General features: G+C 49.4%; 2 protein-coding genes across 4 annotated transcripts; both read right to left on the bottom strand.

The window, feature by feature from the left end:
- Window positions 1-410: 410 nt before the first annotated feature.
- TOMM22 (translocase of outer mitochondrial membrane 22) lies at window positions 411-1,773 on the bottom strand. Its single transcript, XM_043965018.1, has 4 exons — window positions 1,611-1,773; window positions 1,215-1,333; window positions 965-1,082; window positions 411-822 (listed from the first exon to the last, which is right to left on the bottom strand). The coding sequence occupies exons 1-4, from the start codon at window positions 1,743-1,745 to the stop codon at window positions 748-750; spliced, it is 447 nt and encodes a 148-aa protein (XP_043820953.1). The 5' UTR covers window positions 1,746-1,773; the 3' UTR covers window positions 411-747.
- A 1,464-nt stretch (window positions 1,774-3,237) lies between these two features.
- On the bottom strand, window positions 3,238-19,019 carry CBY1 (chibby family member 1, beta catenin antagonist). 3 transcript variants are annotated; one of them, XM_043965332.1, is made up of 6 exons: window positions 18,896-18,959; window positions 18,049-18,111; window positions 16,423-16,534; window positions 6,855-6,960; window positions 6,659-6,777; window positions 3,238-6,206 (listed from the first exon to the last, which is right to left on the bottom strand). In XM_043965332.1, the coding sequence occupies exons 3-6, from the start codon at window positions 16,498-16,500 to the stop codon at window positions 6,126-6,128; spliced, it is 384 nt and encodes a 127-aa protein (XP_043821267.1). In that variant the 5' UTR covers window positions 16,501-16,534; window positions 18,049-18,111; window positions 18,896-18,959; the 3' UTR covers window positions 3,238-6,125. The 3 variants fall into 3 exon arrangements, with proteins under 3 accessions (XP_043821267.1, XP_043821265.1, XP_043821266.1); XM_043965330.1 differs by lacking the exon at window positions 18,049-18,111 and having other exon boundaries at window positions 18,896-19,019; XM_043965331.1 differs by lacking the exons at window positions 18,049-18,111; window positions 18,896-18,959 and adding an exon at window positions 17,356-17,932.
- Between the last annotated feature and the right edge of the window lie 207 nt (window positions 19,020-19,226).

The raw sequence follows: 19,226 nt of genomic DNA, 5'->3' as shown, positions 1-19,226 counted from the left end.
GGACTGACCTTTGGACTTTCCTTCTGGAAACACTGTGTAACTTGGGAGCACTGGGGGGCTGCACTGCTGGCAGAATAAAGGAAATCCAATCCCCAGGAGCCACTGGGGGACGGACAAGCCATGTGGCCAAGACTTGGAGTTGGATCATTTTTAATATTTAATACAAAATGTCAGCACGGATTTTCTCATACACACATTGCTTACAGGGCAAACAAAAAGAGCCAGCACACCAGGAGGACGCACGACTCCTTCACCCTTCACTCTGACCCCCCCCCCCCCCCCCCCCCCCCCCCCCCCCCCCCCCCCGCCTCCAGGACACACAGATTCACAGTGACTCTCGTCCACCCCAAACTTGATGCGCTGGGTCTGATTCGGGTTCCTCCTCAGAGGGAGGAGCATGACCCTGCTGACTTCAGGTCCTCCAGGAAAAGGCAAGGGTGCTTTGACTGACAGCAGCTTGGGGGTGGGGATGGGGAGGCCAGAGCTGGGGTCACGGTGTCCTGGCACTCACTCGCATCAGAGTGGGAGGACCGAAGAACAAAACCTCATGCCGGTGTGGAGGGCAGAGCAGAAAGATGGACGTCTCTAGAGAAGGGGTGAGGAGGAGTCTGCCCGTAATGTTCGGATGGTTCAACATGCCCCAAATAACCCCAGAAAAAACAAAGCCATTTCAAATAATCAGCAGTTTGCAAACAGTTGAATTTGAAACTCTTTCCCCCTCAAGCAGTCAGATGCAGCGGCTTCTCTCTAAATCTTTCCGGGAAGTGGAGGTAAGGCCCCCGGCATCCCTCCAGACAGGCCCGTATTAGGGCCCAGGAGTATCTGTAAGAGAAGGGAGGTGTCCTCACCGGGAGTAGGGAAGACCCAGGGAAGCAGAGCGCGGGGACCGGACCCCCGCCCCCCATCCGGCCCTTCCTCTGCTGCTCCCATTTGGCCAACGACAAGGCGACCCTCCCGCCCTCACCTGCCGCTGCTGCAGCTGCTGCTGCTGCTCCATCTGCAGCTTCTCCGTCTCGAAGACCACGGGAAGCACGAGGATCATGAAGGAGGTGGTCCCGATCCACAGAGCCGCGCGCGAGAACCTGCCCCACGCCCCAGGAAGACACGGTGGGCCCTCTGCGGGACCCGCCCAGGCGGGGGGGGGGGGGAGGGTGGGTGACCTCGGGCCGGGAGGGGGAGCGTGGGGAGGCCCGGGCGGGGGCGGCCCTGCTCACCTGTACATCTTCTGGGCCACGGTGAGGGAGAGGTCAAAGGTCGCGCCCGCGGCCGACCGGACGCTTTCGGGGAACATCTCCGTCAGGCCCCACAATCTCTCGGCCAAGGTCTCATCGGGCTGCGGAATAAAGGCCGGCGGCCGCGCCGTGCCTCAGTTTCCCCCTCTGTAAAAGGCTCGGCTCCGGCTCTTCCCGCCCCGCCCCCGACAGTACTAAAGGGCAGCCCCGACAGCGTCTGCACTAGCGGAAACCGAGGCGGGCGGCGGGGGCCTGCCTCGTTCGGCCGAGGCTGCAGGCGAACGCCCACCTCCGGGACCCCAGGCTGGCCGCCGTCCCCGCCCCCGGGGCCGGGGCCCGCGCGCGGCCTGCTCCCCCCTCCCCGGCGCCCGGCCGCACCTCGTCGTCATCGTCGAAGTCCTCCAGCTCCTCCTCGACGTTCTCGGCCTCCGCCTTGCACAGCAGCTGGTCCGCCGACCCGGACGGCGACGCGGCGCTGCTCGCGACAGTGGCGGCGGACGAGGCGGCAGCCATGGCTCTAGGGGACACCGGAAGCGGAAAGGAGGCGAGGCGCCGGGGGCCGGCCAGAGCGGCCGGGTGGGGGGGGGGGGGCGGGGCGAGGGAGGGAGCGCGAGCGCCCCCGCGCCCCTCGGAGGCCTGTTGGTTCAAAGCGAGTCTAAAGTTTTGATAAACAGCTGAGCCCACCCTGCGTCTGCCCCTCACGGGAGAGACCCCCCGGGGGCAGGCCTTAAATCCACGACTATAGTACTGGAGTTTGGCCCAAGTGGGAAGCTACTTCCTCTTCCTGGGACGGGACGGGGGCAAGGGAACAGGCCTGAAGGGAGCTTCCAGTCTGTCCTACTGAGCCACAGCAGAATGAAACTTATGGAAAACCTCAGGTCACCTAAAAAGGCCAAAGAGGCCAGTACATTGATAACTTTACACCTCTAAGTGACCCAGAATTCACCCATCCAAGGGGAAGATCTTCCTCAATAAAGCAGTTGCTGTGCTGAGCGTGAGGGGTACTACCACATAAGGAAGCCAGACAGCCCCTGCCCTCAGGGGGCTCAACATAGGGAGCCTTCCAGTGGAAAGGTCACATGGTCCTGACACAGGGCTCAGGGGAAATCCCAAGTTTCTCCTGTAAGGAGCAAGACCAAAGGCGACCAGACAACAGGACAGACATATGGAGGAATCAAGGGACTGTTAAAGTTTAGATGGACCAACTAGACGTCAAGACAGACACACCTTAGGGGAAATAAAATTCTATGGCAGGAAAGTCAATCAGGCATGGCTACTACTGGAGCTAGGAGATAGCAATAACCCCAAAGGTCAGGACCATCATTTAAAAAAAAAAATCCCCCTGGACTCTCAGGAATAGGACAGGCATCCAGGCTTTCTCCAGCCCACCCCCAAAAGTGGTCACCCCATCTACCCTCTATAAAGGCATTGGCTTTCAGTTGGTTCGGGAGGTTTCAGTTCTAGACTTTCCTTCTGGCCCTATCCCCTTGTGTTGTATAAAAACCTTGCTTTTATCTCTAATCAGGACATGTGGAAATTTTTGTTTTAAATTAATTTTTTTTTTTTTTTTTGCGGGGCAATGAGGGTTAAGTGACTTGTCCAGGGTCACATAGTTAGTAAGTGTCAAGTGTCTGAGGTCAGATTTTAACTCAGGTCCTCCTGAATCCAGGGCTAGTGCTTTATCCACTGTGCCACCTAGCTGCCCCCCGCCCCAGTTTTAATTTTTTAATAGAGGAAATCCAAGGACCAGTATTTTTCTCCTTTTCCCTTGCTACAGTCCTTAGGGTGCCACAACAAAGAAGATGGTTGGACCTTGTCTCTAATGTCATTTCCACTGATGTTTATTTAAAAAATTTTTTTATTTAAAATTTTAATTTATGGAATAAAACAAGCATTTCCATAACATGGTATAATTTTTTAAAAAGATGACTGAACACGGAACTGTATTATGTACAACTTGCTATTCCTTTTAACTATGTAAATGTTTATTTTCCTTTCTGCCCACCCTCAGACACAAATGTGTGTATGTGTATATGTGTTTGTATGTGTGTGTATATAGACATATATACACATATATATAGAAATAATTTTACACATCTATACCTTCTATTTATCAGTTTTTTCTCCAGATGTAAAGCTTCCTTCAAATGTCCTTTCTAGTTAATTTGGGTATTTATAATAGTCAAAATGACTCATTTGCTCATTCTTAAAACAATATTGCTATTACTGAATACAGCATTCTGTTGGTTCTGCTCATTTCACTCATGTCTTGCATGTGTGAGAAATTAATTATTTCTCTCCTATTTAATAGTTATTTTATTAGGGAAGCTTTTTCCCTTTTTCTACTTTCTCATCCAGAAATCAACCAGTATAGGAAATCTTAGGCAGAGATTTGCCCAGGCCAAGATCTAATCAAAGACAGTAAAAGAAATTCTAAGTTTGGGTAATGGGTGCGTTCCTGTTCATTGTTTGCTCAGACAGGTCTGGGAAAATGCGTGATCCTCCCTTTTGTCGGGTGATATGGAAACTGATGTCTCTTTGACCAAGATCTGGGTGACCCAAGTCACGTACCCCCAAGACCCTCATTGTAATATGCATCTTCTCATTAACTGTTAACCAATAGGTGCTGATCGCCACCCACCCTGAGGAACATCTGCTCTTCCATGGACGTATAAACTGTGATCCTGGTCTTTGGTCTTTGAGAGATGGCCATAAATGACCATCCTTTTATTAATAAACATGCTGGTTTTACTAATAGATTACCCAGAAATTATGTCTCTTGAACCTTTTTTAAAACGTCACACGTCTATCCATGTTTTCCGAGATCAATGAGCTCCTCATTTCTTACAGCCCCATAGTATTCCATCACAACCACATACACTTGTTCAGCCATCCCCCAATTGACAACATCCCTGCAATTTCTAGTTCTTTGCTACCACAGAGAGGCTATAAATATTTCCAATCATATATTTCTGACATTGGACTGTGGGCCAGGGCCAAGGACTTGGGTGATAAGAACCTTCTTTCTGGGTGTTCTGGAGTTGTGGCTGCAGCCCCTGCAGGAAGGAGCCATCCCCAGGTTGCATCTCCCCAGGGGTGGCTTCCCATGATGGTGGAGGAGGGCGCTGGGCCAGCAGCACCACTATTCTCAGGGCTCTTGGCTCAGGCTCTTGGGCTGTCTCCATCAGGGTCTGAGTGGGGGGTGATGGTCAGGGTGGTGGTAGCCTGACTCTCCCCCAGGGTGCTTTGCTGCTTATTGCCAGCTCTAAGAGTGGAACGGGTGACCTCTGGAAGCAGGACTGATGGTTGGACTGGACTGCTAGGAGCTGGTCAGTAGTGTTCTTGGCCCTTCTCTATAACCATTTCTCTTCTCAATAATAGTTGTATGGGCTTATGGGATCAGCCCGGGATCCACTTGGGAAGTCACTTCTCTAACCTATTGCATTCAGATTCTCACCTTGGCTTTGTACATGGAACCTAGGAGATTCCTGAAGGGGGTGGTCCAGGGAGAGGTCCAACCTAGCCTTGTTCAGTGATGAAATGTTAATTCCTTGTTCTGGGTCTGGGTCCCTAGAGATGTTACTGAAATCGTCTTGGGGCAAAACGGGGTTAGGAGCGTGTGGGGGATGCAGCCACTTTGAACATCTTTCCCTCTAAACTAGAACTAGCTCAGATATAGATGAATGACATTAAATGAAATTGTTCTGGGGAGGTCAGAGGTCATTCCTAGTGTTCTTTCCTCCCACATTTAAAAAAGGGCTATCAATGATTCCATGTGTTTGCCTATGCATATTTTATATTGACTTAGCTGTGTACATGGTGCTTGTCCCAGTAGACTAAAAGCCCCCTGGGGGCAGGGACTGTTTCCTGTTGGCCTTGGAATGCCCAGCACCTGGAGCACAGGACGCTGGAGTAAAGGAGCACCTCCACATTCATCCTGACTGGTGGGAGTGCTTTATCCGCTGTAGGCGAGGAGGGTGCAGGGCGCCTAACACCTGGACCACGGCCTTGGACTCTGGTTTTGTGCCTGCTCCTCTTGGCATGCCTTCCACTTGTGGTGTCGTCACCTCCCAGCATGGCCATATGTCCCTAAGTCTCACTCTGAGACTCTCCCACTCTAGCCGATAACAAGGCTGTTGTGCAGGAAGCAGAAGAAGGACTGATGGGCCAAGAGAAGGCAGGGTGCCTTCTCTGAGAGCTCCCACGCTGGGTCCTGGCTCCCTGGGCAGAGAGGGAAGCTTGAAGCCCTAGCGGGAATAATGGTGGCCAGCCTCAATGTCGTGCTCTCACGTCTGCCACACATGACCTTGGAGCTGATCCACAGCCTCTGCCCTGACCCTGTGGCCTCCCGCATCCTCTGTGCCACCAAATGTCTGATTCCACCAGCCATTGAGGCCCCACCCCCACCAGGGGCAGAATCAAGTTAGCCACAGCAGGGCTGATTTCATCTTCTTTAATAAAACTAGAAAAACTGCCCTCTGGCAGGAACAGCCAGAGAAGGTGGGCGCTGGATGAGCCACTGAAGCCTCCAAGCCACTAATTTAGGAGAGGGCAGACCAGTAGAGGGGCAGAGCCAGAGCTGGACCTCAGGCCACCCCAGAGATATGCACAGCAGGGGCCAACCAGAAGCGTGCCAGTGACTTACTGGCACCATGCACCTTGCAGAGAAGAACCGAATGGGGCTGCTCTTCCCCTCCATTGGTGAGGCTCGACCACATCACCCCAAGATTCCTAGGCTCGACATCAAGTCCCCATCCTCTCCTGGACAGGAGGCATGGCTCTAGCCAGTTCTGCACGCTGGTGTCCTCCGCCAAAAGGACGTGTCCACCAGGGCCAGCCCTCCCTCTTTCTTGACCCTTTGATACCGACCCCTAGGGCTTGGCGCCTCTGACATCACTTCCTCCTCCGGCTAATGCTCTTCAGTTCATCCAGTTCCTTCTCCATGAGGTGGGACTCGGCCGTGGTCTCAGAGAGCTGGAAGGAATGAGAGAGATGATCACCACAAAGCTGGGGCCCAAGGGTTCTGGGCCCTCCCATCTCAAGACAGGTGAAGACTCAGAAGGAGTCACTCATCTGGGGGATCTGGAAGCCCAGGGATGAGCTCCTGATGGGGGAGAACCTTGTTCAGCCCAGAGACGGCAGCTGTCTCCTGTGGCCCATGTTAGGAACAAAACCAGAAACAGGGGACACCTAAGGGGCTCCGCAAAAAAAAAAAAAAATGATGAGTTTGGGGGATTCTTGTGGGGCCAATGGACAGGCACTAGCCAGGATCCCATATTGGCACATCAGGGTAGAGGGCACGATGCTCACCCCCTACACCTAGATGGCTCGCCTGCAGGCAGCAGGGGCCAGGCCTGTCTTGTTCATAGCAACCCCCACTCTGGGCATCCAGACTCCATCAGGATGCCCCGGGCCTGCCCCCTCACCATGTCCAGCAGGATGTCCACTTTGAGTCGCAGGAGATTGTTCTCTTCTTCCAGCTGCTGGTTCCTCTTTCGCAGTCGCTGGGCCTCCCTACGGTCTCCACCTCCACAGGCCCCTGATTCTGGGGGAGAAGAGTAGAGGCCATGAGGTACCTCCCTCCCCAAGCAGGGGCCCCAAAGTGCAGCCCATGCTTCTCACCTGATATCCACTGGCCATTTTCAAACTTGAGGCTCTGCCCGGCCAGGTTCATGGTTGGTGTTCCATAGTCCAATCCCAGCTCAACCTCCCGAGTGGATCTGTCCAGCTGTGGGGGACAAACAAACCAGAGCCCAGCTCAGCGCTGAGCCCAGAGCCTGGTGCACCAAGAGGGCTTCATATAGACTCTGCCACGGGAGAACAGGCCGCCTCACAGATGGTTACAGAGGAGCTTCCAAGGGGAAGTCCTGGTTCTGCAGCTCAGTACTCTGAGAGCCTGTGCCTCAGTTCCCTCATTTAAAAATGGGGCTGAGGATCTGTCTTTCTCAGAGATGTTCTGATGATCCAATGAAAGCAGGTGTGTGAAAGGGCTTTGTAACAGTAAAATGTCCCACAGATGGTATGGGATTATCATCGTCTTTGGAAGGCTGCCAGCCTGCCGCATACTAGGCCCAGAACTCAGCAGGTATCGTATCCAATGAGCAGCCCAGAGTGAAACAATGCTGGCAAATGAAGTCCAGCTTACTGAAATAAGAGCTGGATATAAGTTTCTTTAGCATGGCCACAGTGAAGGGGAGCACCATGAATCTTGTATAGGTTTTGTGATCAAAACTAATCTAGTTCCAAGAGTTCCAAAGGTGAAGTCAAGATGGTGGAGTGAAACCAGAAAGCTACCTGAGCTCTCCCAAATTTCCCTCAGAAACAATGTTAAATTAAGCCTCTCAACAGATTCTCGAGCTGCAAAACCTTCAAAAAGCCGGAGCGAAACAATCATCCGACTTAAAATAACCTAGATCTTTAGGAAAGGTCTGTCTCATCTGGGTAAAAGGACATCACAGCTCAGCACAGAGGGTGTCTGGGCAAGCCAGCAAAAGGCTCAGCACAGATCAGCTGCTAAGGACCCTCAGTCCTAGCTCAGCAAGCTAGTGGCACAGCAGGACAGTTCTGAGGCCCCCAGCCCCAATACAGAAGGCAATCTGCCAGCTAGGCCCAACTAGACTGTGAGCAAGTGGCAAGTAGCTGAGGTCTCAGAGCAAACAGTCAGTGACGGGGCCCGTGACCCCCAGCAAAAGAAGTTTGCTTAGGACAGTGCACACTGTACTCCAGGAACAGAACTCAACTTTAAAATGCACAAAAGAGGTTAAAATATGAATAAGAAACAGAAAGGAACCCTTACCATAGAAAATTACTATGGCGATAGGGAGGATGAAAACATTGACTAAAGAAAACAACTCATTAAAAAATGCAATTGGCCAAATGGAAAAGGAGATGCAAAAGCTGAAGGGGGAAAACAATTCCTTAAGAGTCAGAAGTGGGCAGATGGAAGGTAATGACTCAATGAGACAACAGGAAGAAGTAAACAGAATTAAAATAATATAAAAGTAGAAGAAAATGTAAAATACCTCTTCAGAAAAACAACACACCTGAAAAATAGATCCAGAAGAGACAATCTACAAAAAAGAGCCTAGACAGTACATTTCATGACATTACCAAGGAAAACTGTCCCAGTGTCTCAAAACCAGAGGAAAAAAAGAGTCATTGAAAGTAATTGAAAGAATCCAGCAATCACCTCCCGAGACCCCAAAAGGAAAACTCCAAGGAATATTGTAGCCAAATTCCAGAATTATCAAGTAAAGGAGAAAATACTGCAAGCAGACAGAAAGAAACAATTTAAATATCAAGGAACAACTTTCAGAGTTACACAGGATCTGGCAGCATCAACATTAAAAGACTGGAGAGCCTAGAATATGATATTTTGGAGGGCAAAGGAACTGGGATTACAACCAAGAATGTAGTACCCTGCAAAATTAATCATAAACTTTCAGGGGAAAAGATGGGCATTCAATGAAATAGGGAACTTTAAAACTTTTCTAATGAAAAGCCCAGAACTGAACAGAAAATACAATCTACAAATACAAGACTCAAGAGAAGCATGGAAAGGTAAAAAGGGAAAAAAACAAAACATGTTACTCAATAAGGTTAAAATGTTTACATCCTCACACAGAAAGAAGATACTTGTAACTCTTGAAAACTGTATCTTTAGTAAAGCAGATAGGAGGAGTACACACAGACAAAAAGTTTGGGTATAACAAAGTTTGGGGCAACAAAAAGGATTAAACTGGGAGGAGAGGAAAGGTAAGATAGAATGGGATAATCATATCACATGAAGAGGAAAAAAAGAGCTATTACAATAGAGAGAAAGAAGGGAGGGGGGCAGCTAGGTAGAGCAGTAGATAAAGCACTGACCTTGGATTCAGGAGGACCTGAGTTTAAATCCAGCCTCAGACACTTGATACTTACTTGCTGTGTGACCTTGGGCAAGTCACTTAACCTTCATTGCCCCCAAAAAACAAAAAAGGAGGAGGAGGAGGAGGGAGGGGTGAGCATTATTTTGACCTTACTCTCATCTGATTTGCCTCAAAGAGGGAATAACACACACTCATTTGGGTATAGAATTTTATCTTACCCTATAGGGAAGTAAAAGGGGAAAGAAAAGGGTAGGATGCTGACAGAAGGGAGGGTAAAACTAGGAGGGGAAAGGGGAAAGGAGGAAAAGGAGGTGGGGATAATAGGAGAGGTTAAACTGAGAGAGGTGGTGACCAGAAACAAAACACTGGTGAAAAGGGACAGGGAGAAAGGAAAAGAAGTATAAACAAGGGGAAAAATAGGATGCAGGGAAATACACAGTAAGTAATCACAACAGTGAATGTGAATGGGATGAACTCCCCCATAAAATAGCAGAGTGGATTAAAAACCAGAATCCTACAATATGTTGTTTACAAGAAACACATATGAAACAAAGAGATACACACAGAGTAAAGGCAAAAGGCTGGAGTAAAATATATTATGCTTCAGCTGAAGTAAAAATTAAAAAAAAAAAGAAGTAGCAATTCTTATCTCAGACAAAGAAAAAGCAAAAATAGACCTAATTAAAAGATATAAGGAAGGAAACTACATCTTGTTAAAAGGTACCAGACAGTGAAGTAATATCAATACTAAACATACATGCACCAAGTGGTACAGCATCCAAATTCTTAAAGGAGTTAAGAGATAGAGGGTCAGCTAGGTGGTACAGTGGATGAAGCACCAGCCCTGGATTCAGGAGGACCTGAGTTCAAATTCAGCTTCAGACATTTGACACTTACTAGCTGTGTAACCCTGGGCAAGTCACTTAAGCCTCATTGCCCCGCCCACCCCCAAACAACAATAGACTGCAAAACTATATTAGTGGGGGATCTCAATACCCCCCTCTCAGAACTAGATAAATCTAACCATGAAATAAATAAGAAATAAGTTAAGGAGGTGGATAGAATTTTAGAAAAATTAAATGTGATAGACCTTTGGAGAAAACTGAATGGGGATAGAAAAGAATATACCCTTTTCTCAGTAGTACATGGTACCTACATAAAAACTGACCATGTATTAGGGCTCAAAAACCTCACAGTCAAATGTAGAAAGTCTATCACAGTTGATCATCACACAAAGTTGCTGTTACTGTGTACAATATTCTCCTGGTTCTGCTCACTTCACTCAGCATCAGTTCACTTAAGTCTTTCCAGGTTTTTCTTAAATCTGCCTGCTCATTACTTCTTACAGCACAATAGTATTCCATTACATTCATATACCATGTTTAACATGATTCTGTGGAAATTTATTTTGATTTGGGGACCCTACCTTTGGGCTGAGATTAGAAAGCCTTAGGCCCTCAGGGTCTCTTCTGTGTGGGAGGTGCTGGTGCCCCTCCCCCTCCACTTCAGCTGAGCCAAAAAGCCCCGAGGGCTGTACAAGACACCAGGTCAGATAGCTGGGGGGAAAAAGCCCCCAGCTCCCTCTGCCCTGAGCGGATCTATCCCAGAGATCCTGGGCTTGTCCAGGCCAGGCTCTGGCGTAGCCTGTGCTGAGGCACGTGATGCTCAAACGTCCCCTGAGCCCCAGCCCTGGCTGACGGATTAGCTTGGGGTCTGTGGGGATGAAAAAAAAAAGCCCCGAGATTTGAGTGGAGAAAAGAAAGATAGATATATATATATAGACCTGGGAGTTAGACGGACTGACAAGGCCATCGGACAAGATTAAGGGGGACTGACTAGATTAAGAGAGCAGAAAGGCTGGAGCACTAGCAGAACGGAAGGAGAGGTCGGTGAGAGGGAAACACAGGGGTTCAGCCGAGGCAGCAAGGAGAGGAAAGTTAGAAGCAGAGGGATTTACAAAGTGAAAGGGCTCGGAGTTAGAAAGAAAGTAGCTGAGCGAGGAAAGTGGAATATACCCTAAGGAAAGAGGCGGCTACAGCCCTTCTTGTATTTAAAAAAAAAAGGTTCCAGGCCCAGCAGGTGGAAAGCGACAAACCCGGAACGCAGTCAGGTTGTACATTTTATTTCCCTGTATTCTTAATTTTAAGTTGTATCTCATAAATAAACTCTGCTTTGATTATCTAGTTAAGAGGCTTCTTAATATTTTGCTTATCAATTTGGGAGCAATGTGGAGAAAATGGCCCATACTAAGTTAAAGCAGTCAGATAGCCAGTTAATCCAAAAGTCCCAGATTAGTCCCCCCAAATTAGGCAGTAAACCAAAAATATTTTTACAATTCATAACCTATATCAGACTGCTTGCTGGTTTCAGGAGGGGGGAGGGAAGGGAGGGTGGGAGAAAAATTTGGAACTCAAAAAATATCTTTACATGTAACTGGAAAAAAAATGTATTTTTTGTTTTGTTTTGTTTTGTTGGTGAGGCAATTGGAGTTAAGTGACTTGCCCAGGGTCACACAGCTACTAAGTGTTAAGTGTCTGAGGTTGGATTTGAACTCAGGTCCTCCTGAATCCAGGGCTGGCGCTCTATCCACTTCGCCAACCTAGCTGCCCCAGAAAAAAAATTTTAAATAAAAAACAAAACAAAAAACTAATCTAGTCAACAGGCTTGTATGTTTCTCCAAAGGATTGTGAACAAGAGGCTCACAATAGTATGATTACCATTTGCAAGAAAACACTACATTGCCATCATCAGTACTTATGCTCCCACCATGACAAACCCTGATGAGGTCCAAGAAAAATGTTATGAAGACCTGGAGACCTTCATCATCGATGTGTCAAAAGAAGACAAGCTTGTAATTCTGGGTGACGTCAATGTGAGAGCAGGCTCAGCTGACCAGACACGGCAGGGTGTCCTTGGGAGGAATGGAATTGGAAACAATAGCAAGGGTCATTTACTACTGAAGACCTGTGTGTTTCATGACCTCATCACCAACACTGTCTTCCATTTGCCTAAATGCAATAAGAATTCATGGATGCATCCTCACAACAAACACAGACTGGTACTTAATAGACTATGTCATCATAAGAGGAGACAGGATGCAAGAGGGATAAAGGCAATGTGTGGTGCAGAGACTTACCGTCTCCAAGCTAAATATTTACATTCGACAAAAGCAATAGCCACAAGACACAATGATTACCAGAAGACTCAAAGTCAACAGATTAAAGCACCTCTCTGAGTAGTAACATTTTACTAACTTGGTAGGAAGCTGATCCAACACAAGGCTGGCAATAGTAGAGCAGAAAAGGAAGGGGCAGCTTTTAGAGATTTAGTGTAGAACACTGCATTTGCTCACCTGGGCCAGAACACTCACACACATTGAGACTGTTTTGACGTAAATGAGGGGAAATTCTGCTAAATGAAAAATGATAACTCCACAGGGTTTATCAGCAGGATAGTTTATCTGTGTCTAAGAAGGCAGCATTTAACTCCATCAAAAGTTAAGTACATGGGGCAGGTAGGTGGCGCAGTGGATAGAGCATCAGCCCCGATTCAGAAGGACTTGAGTTTAAATGTGGCCTCAGACACTTAACACTTACTAGCTTTGTGACCCTGAGCAAGTCACTTAACCCCAATTGCCTCACCAAAACCAAAACCAAAACCAAACCAAACCAAAAAAAGTCAAGTACAAATGAAGCTTAGAGAGATGCAGGATTCTTGGTTTAGTAAGAAGGCAGATGAAATTCAGTTTTACATTGGTAGTAATAATCCAAAGGGATTTTAAGATGCCCTGAAGGTGATTTATGAGCCAAAGACCTATGGCCATCTCAACCACTGATAGAGCTGCATTGATTAGTGATAAGGACATGATCCTGGAGATAATTTTGGCCTAACAATTGATACTAAGAAAACACAGGTGCTCCATAAGCCAGCACCACACCATCTATGTTTGGAGCCATCAGTTACAGCAAGTGGAGAAGTTCTGAATGCTGTGGATAAGTTCACTTATCTTGGCGGTTTACTTTCCAGGGATGTTCACATTGATAATGAGGTTGATACACCCAGTGCCAGAGCTAGCTCAGCATTTGGGGGGATCCAAAGGAAAGTGTGGGAGAAAAGAGGTATTAGACTACGAAACTGAAGGTCTATAGAGCCGATGTGCCGACCAGATTGTTGTACACCTGTGGAACCTGGCCGGTCTACCAGTACCACACCAGGAAACTGAATCACTTCCACTTGAATTGTCTTAGGAAGATTCTGAAGATCGCCTGGTGAGATAAGGCCCCAGACACTGAGGTCCTTTCTTGAGATAAATTGCCAAGCATTCAAACTCTACTGCAGAGAGCGCAACTCTGATGCACTGGCCATGTTGTCTGAATGTCAAATGTACGCTTGCCTAAAAGACGATTTATTAGAGAATTCACAGAAGGCAAGTGCTCACATGGTGGTCAGAAAAAGTGACATTAAGGACCCTCTCCACATCCCTCCTAAGGACTTGGGAATGGACTGCATGACACAGGAGACACTGGCACAGGACCACCCAGCATGGTATGGCCTCATCAGAGAAGGTACTGTGCTCTATGAGCAAAGCAGAATTGAAGTAGCTCAAGAGAAGCGAAACTCTTCCCCAAATGTTTACATGGATTATTTGTGCCTGATCTGTGGTAGAGCATTCTGAGCTCATGTTGGTCTCATCAGCCACTGTCTTTAGCCTAACTTAGTGATGTCATTTTGGTTCTCTTCGAGAACGAAGGACAACCACCAACAAACACAGACACACAAATTCAAGGTGATCTTAAGAGGAGAGTGGCCCTAGCGCTGAGGGGAGCAAGCAGGAAAAGCCCCAAGAAGGAGGTGACATTTAGCAGGGCATCCTTAAGACACGGTGTCCGGAGCAGAGCCCAGTGTCCCAGATGTGGCCTGGCCAAGGCAATGCACAGCAGGCCTCGGCGTCCTCTCTGTAAGCTCACTGCTGAGGCCCCTCCCTAATGGGACCAGGGCCTTCCTCCTTCTGATGAAGGGGCCAGATTCCTCCCTGGCCTTTTGGGGTTGAGGCTGCAGACGAGGTGGTAGGGCATCGGGGCAGCCCTGAAACCAGGATAATCCCAGAGTGGCCTCAGCAAAGCACGGCCCTCCTAATAAACCCTCTGCCCTCCTTTGCTGGGTCCGAACCCTGGAGCCTCAAGGGATTTCCCCCCTGTCAGCAGGGACAAGTTCATGTAGCTCATCACTTTGCTCACCATCCTGTCCTTGGGCGAGTTTTCCTAATGCCCTGCATGAGCATGTGGGACCTGCATTTATTGGTTCTGTAGATGCCTTTCTACAGGGTACTCATTTCCTCCATTAGCGCAGATGCCTTGAGAACAAGCCATTTTCCTTTCTGTCCTCCTGCCACTTGGCAGTTCAGAGCTGGGACGCCACCAGAGCCAATCGACTCACTCTCCAGGTGTCCTTGGATGATCTCCTCCTGGCCACGATCCCTTTGTTCTCCTCCAAACTCATTTCTTTGACACCCTAAGCCCATTCCAGGTTATAGGAGGCCTTGCTAATGAGACAGAAGGCTGCGTTCACAGAAATGGAGTGGTGTCCACTCCAAGGCTGTGAAGGCTCCTCTTCTGCTCTGGCTCAGGGGACCACAGTGGGAGTGTCTTCAATTCTGGGTCCACCTTAAGGAGGATGACGACAAACTGGTAACTGGGATGGGGAGGGAGCGCCACAAGCAGGAGACCAAAGGATCAGGTGAAGGAAGGGATGCCATCTCCCTTGACCAAGCAGAGAAGGGATTCCACTGACTGTTTAACTATGAGCAATGAATGGAAACCATGGGGCAGATTTTAGGATACTTCCTAACACTGGGGAAATAGGACGTCCGGCCTTTGTGGGTTGGGAGTTCGTAACAGCTGGGCTGCTATGGACAGCTCTACCATAGTCTATAATCCTCACAATAACACTGGGAAGTTGGTACTATTATCATCCCCATTTTATAGATGAAGAAACTGAGTTAGAGAGAGAGGCTTGGGAACTCGTCCAGGTCCCACAGCTAGTAAGTGTCCAAGGCTGGATTTGAACTCAGGTCCTCCTGACTCCAGACCCAGTGCTCTGCTCGGCATCCTAAGGCATCACAAGCCGCCTCTTAGTTTCCTGTGGCCCTGATGGATATTGACTGGTGATGTCATAGAGAGAATTTCAGTTTGAGAATAGGTTGAACTGGATGACCTCAGAGATCTTGGCCAATGATGAGACTGTATAATTTTATTCATGGGATATTGGGAGAGCAACTTCTCCGTGGTTGTAGTTTAAGTAAATGAACCATAGTGAATTTGCTGCTGTCTCGTGCCATTGTCCCGGAGGCCATCAGAGGCCGGACAGAGAGGGAGATTGGATACTTGCTCTACCACTGATAAGAAGCTTGACTTGGGGGCAGAGGAAGAGCTTGCTCTACTTCCTACCCTGGGACCATGGCTGACTGACATGACCTTTGTCCTGAGGGCATTCCCTGATCCTCAGGGTCCTTTTTTCCAAACCTAATGGGTGAGAACTGATTTCAGATCTGAGAACTTTGAGAAATGAAGTGAGAGCAGGGAAGAAGCCTGCTGCGCTGCTCCTGACCCAGCAGGGACAGACCCCAGACGCTCCTGCCTGGACATAGCCGGTGCAAGCACTGGCTAGGCTTGACCAGGCATGTCTGTGACAAGGGCTTTCTTTTTCTTTTTTCTTTTCCCTTGGAGGGAGAGAAAATAAATGCTTATTAATCGAAAAAATTAATTAAAAAAAAACAGTCAAACCTTTTTTCCCCACAGAATCTTAAGGGTTCAAAGGCACATTTGCAACGAGTAGAAGCATTTCTACCGAGCAGGATGACAGTTCTGTGCCTGCTTTTTTCACTGGCTGTGTAGAAGGGGGTGGTACTTGGGGAACCAGTGGCAAGCCAGCAATATCTGGGTTCAAGTCTGGCTTCTGCCATATGTGGGTTGAGTGACCTTGGGAGGACTTGCCCAAAACGAGTCTCTGAGACTACAGGCTGCCCAAAGATAGTACCAGGCACTTCCACCAGTGAAGCCCCAGGCTCTAGTATCTATCCCTGCCAGGAGCCTCTGACAACGCCTGCTGTCCCTCTGGGGCTGGGGAATGGGCTCCTGTACTCGCCTGGGTGAAGCTGCTGCTCAGCTCAGCTCAGCTCGGCTTTGAAAGCCACCAAAGCCCTAGAACCTGCTATTGTGGGGATCGACCATGAGAGCAAAGTTTGAACCTTTCCCTAAAGTGAGACTATGGTCACACTAGTGCCAGGTAGGACCCGTCTCCCCCTCCCCAACACACACACTCACAGAGTGAAGGTTAGAGAGTGAGGCCGACTTCCGAGGGGGCGTCTTCTTGGGACTGAACGTATTTCCGAAGAGGGGCATGTCTGCCAAGCTCCCAGAACAGTTGTGTCTTCTCCTGTAGTCAAGAGAAGCAAGCAGCGAGAAATGAGGCGACCACTATAGATGGCCTCTGTCACGGGACCCAGGTCACAAGGACACACTGCCCAGAACCCCCAACCGCCCCCTTGTCACCACGAGATGTCCCCTCCTGGATCACAAATGGCATGAAGCCGAGTACCATTCCTTCACCCCAAGAGCAGGTACTCAGGAAAGGTGTGCCAAGCCCTGTGGACAGGAATGTCTCGGCCCATCACTGGACTTAATGAATGATGTGGGTAAAGGGTGGGGGGGGGGGGGAAGGAAAGGAGCCCAGGACACAAGGCAGAAGAATGGGGCTCAAGTCATTCCACGTAGCTGTGCCTCAGTTTTCTCATCTACAAAGAAGGCGATTAAAGGCTTTCACCATTCAGCCCACGGATCATCTGAGAGTTCTTCTGAGGCAAACCCAGCAAGATGGAAAGACCAGGAGGACAGAGCCTGAAGAGACTTTATTTTACAAATGAGGAAACCAAGGCTCAGAAAGGCTGCCTTGCCTTCGTCATACAGGTAGTGAGCGGCATGCTTGGGGTTTGACCCCAGGGCACTTGAGCTCCCCATCCTGTGCCCTGGCTGTTACTTCAAGGCCATGCGATCCAGTATCTCCCCAACCCTCCCCTCACCAAGGCAGCTCAGCTGGGAGGCTGGTTTGCTTTACACATCCCCTGCCTCTATTTTAATTATTGGGGATACTAAGGACTGCTCTCTGTAGTAAAGAATGCTACCAGGGACACTTAAGGGTAAGTTGGCATGAGGAAGGAAGTGTCACCCAAATTCTCCCTGGACCCACTTAAGCTTTACCTTCTAAATGGGCAGGAAGGAGCTGGTGACCCGGACAAGCCGCCAAAGTTTCTCAAAGTCTGGACGTGATGGTCTGAGGGGAAGGGGTCTCCCAGAACTCCCCACTGATGAGACTGATCTCATTTACCCACTGGGGTGCTGGAGCGGATCAAGAATCCCAATACAGCCAGGGGCTGTGTAAATGTCAGCGACTGCATCACTACTGTATGCTACTGTCTAGACACCCTCATCACATGCCTATGACACGCAAGGAGGGCTCTGTAGATACAAAGAGGGCATGCAAGCCCTCGCTAGAGGGGATGGGCAGAAGGACCCCCGGAGGATGCCACCTTCAGAGAACCCAGGCGAGGTCACAATGTAGAGTCAAGAAGACCCTTAGACACCCCATCAAATCCAAACTGCCAGCTACAGATGAGGAAACTGAGGTTCAGTGACTTTGCCCAGGGTCACCCAGCTAGTAAGGAAGGGCCTGAGGCAGGTTTCAAACCCCAAGCCTTCCTGAGGGGCATCTGCTGCTCCACCCCCTTTCAGCTGGGGCCATGTGGCCCTGGGCAAATCACTTTCCCTCTCTGAAGTTGCTCCCACAGGGCACTGTGAAGAAACAAGAGAGCCCCCTACTCAACTTTAAGGCACTAAGAAGTCTGAGTCATTATTAAACAACCCTGAGCTAAAAACTATACACCAAGTACTCACTAAGCATTGATAGGGAGCGGGGACCAGCACGAGCACAGGCGCTGCCTTCAAGCAGCTGCAGTTCTGCGGAGAGGAGACAACACAGGTGCATACAATAATATACAGAGTCTGCTATGTGCCAGGCTTTACAATCATTACCTCAATTTGAGCCTCACAACAGCTCTGGACAGATGGGGAAACGGAGGCAGACAGAGATGAAGTACCTTGCCCAGGGTTACACAGCTAGGAAGTGTCTGTGGCTGGATTTGAACTCAGATCTTTCTGACTCTGGGGCCAGGGCTCTAGCCACATACAACCGTCCAATCATTTAAAACATGAATATTGAGCCCTTGTTGTGTGTCTGGCCCCTCTGTGGGGTACTGGGGACGCCCAGACACGACCAAGCCTGCCCTTAAAGAACTTTCTGCCTACTGCGGGAGCAACATGTACCCTCAAAGGAGTGTACCTGGGGTGGGGTGCTAGGAATATCCTGACAAGGAGAAGACCCTGCCTCAGGGAGCTTACCCTCTAGTTTAACTACACATACCGAACAAGTACACGTACCCAAGATTCCCCAAGCACAGATAGGTGCCTACGGGAGCACACATTAGGCGCCTGTGGTGTGCCCCGCCCGGCGTGGGACCCCGACGGTACAAACAAGAACCAGATCCTGCCCTCAGGGAGCTTACATTCCAATGAGGAAAACAACACATATGCAAACAAGTACAAGCAAACCCGTCACTCCCCAAGCACAGATTGGGCGCCTGCTGTGTGCCTGGCCCGGGGCGGGACCCCGGCTGTCTCCAGGGAGAGACCTCACGTAGACAAACATAAAGGGATCCCTACCCAGAAGGGAAGCCATACGTACCCGAAGGGCTCAGCGCCTGCCCCGGCCCGGCCCAAAGTCCCGCACACCAACCGCCCAGGGGCCGCGCATGCGCGGCGTCGCCTCGGGCTCTACCACTGCCGGGAGCAGGGGTGGAGGGCAGATTGCCGGGGAGGCAGCAGTTTGGCAGAGAGACGACGCATCCGCTCGAACTGCAGTCGGATTCCTCTAACCTTCTTGGAAGGAAACCACGAGGGTCAGCTCGGATATGCTCCCTGATATAAAGAGGGAAAGGGAAAACGTCACCTTCTCCCCCTTGCCCTCTACGCCCATTGCGCTCGTCCCCATACCAACAATGGCCGCTCCCCAAGGT

Source organism: Dromiciops gliroides, chromosome 5 (assembly GCF_019393635.1).
Source record: "Dromiciops gliroides isolate mDroGli1 chromosome 5, mDroGli1.pri, whole genome shotgun sequence".
Taxonomy (NCBI): Eukaryota; Metazoa; Chordata; class Mammalia; order Microbiotheria; family Microbiotheriidae; genus Dromiciops; species Dromiciops gliroides.
Note: the sequence above shows the minus strand (reverse complement) of the source record. Positions and strands in the feature narration are given on the sequence as shown.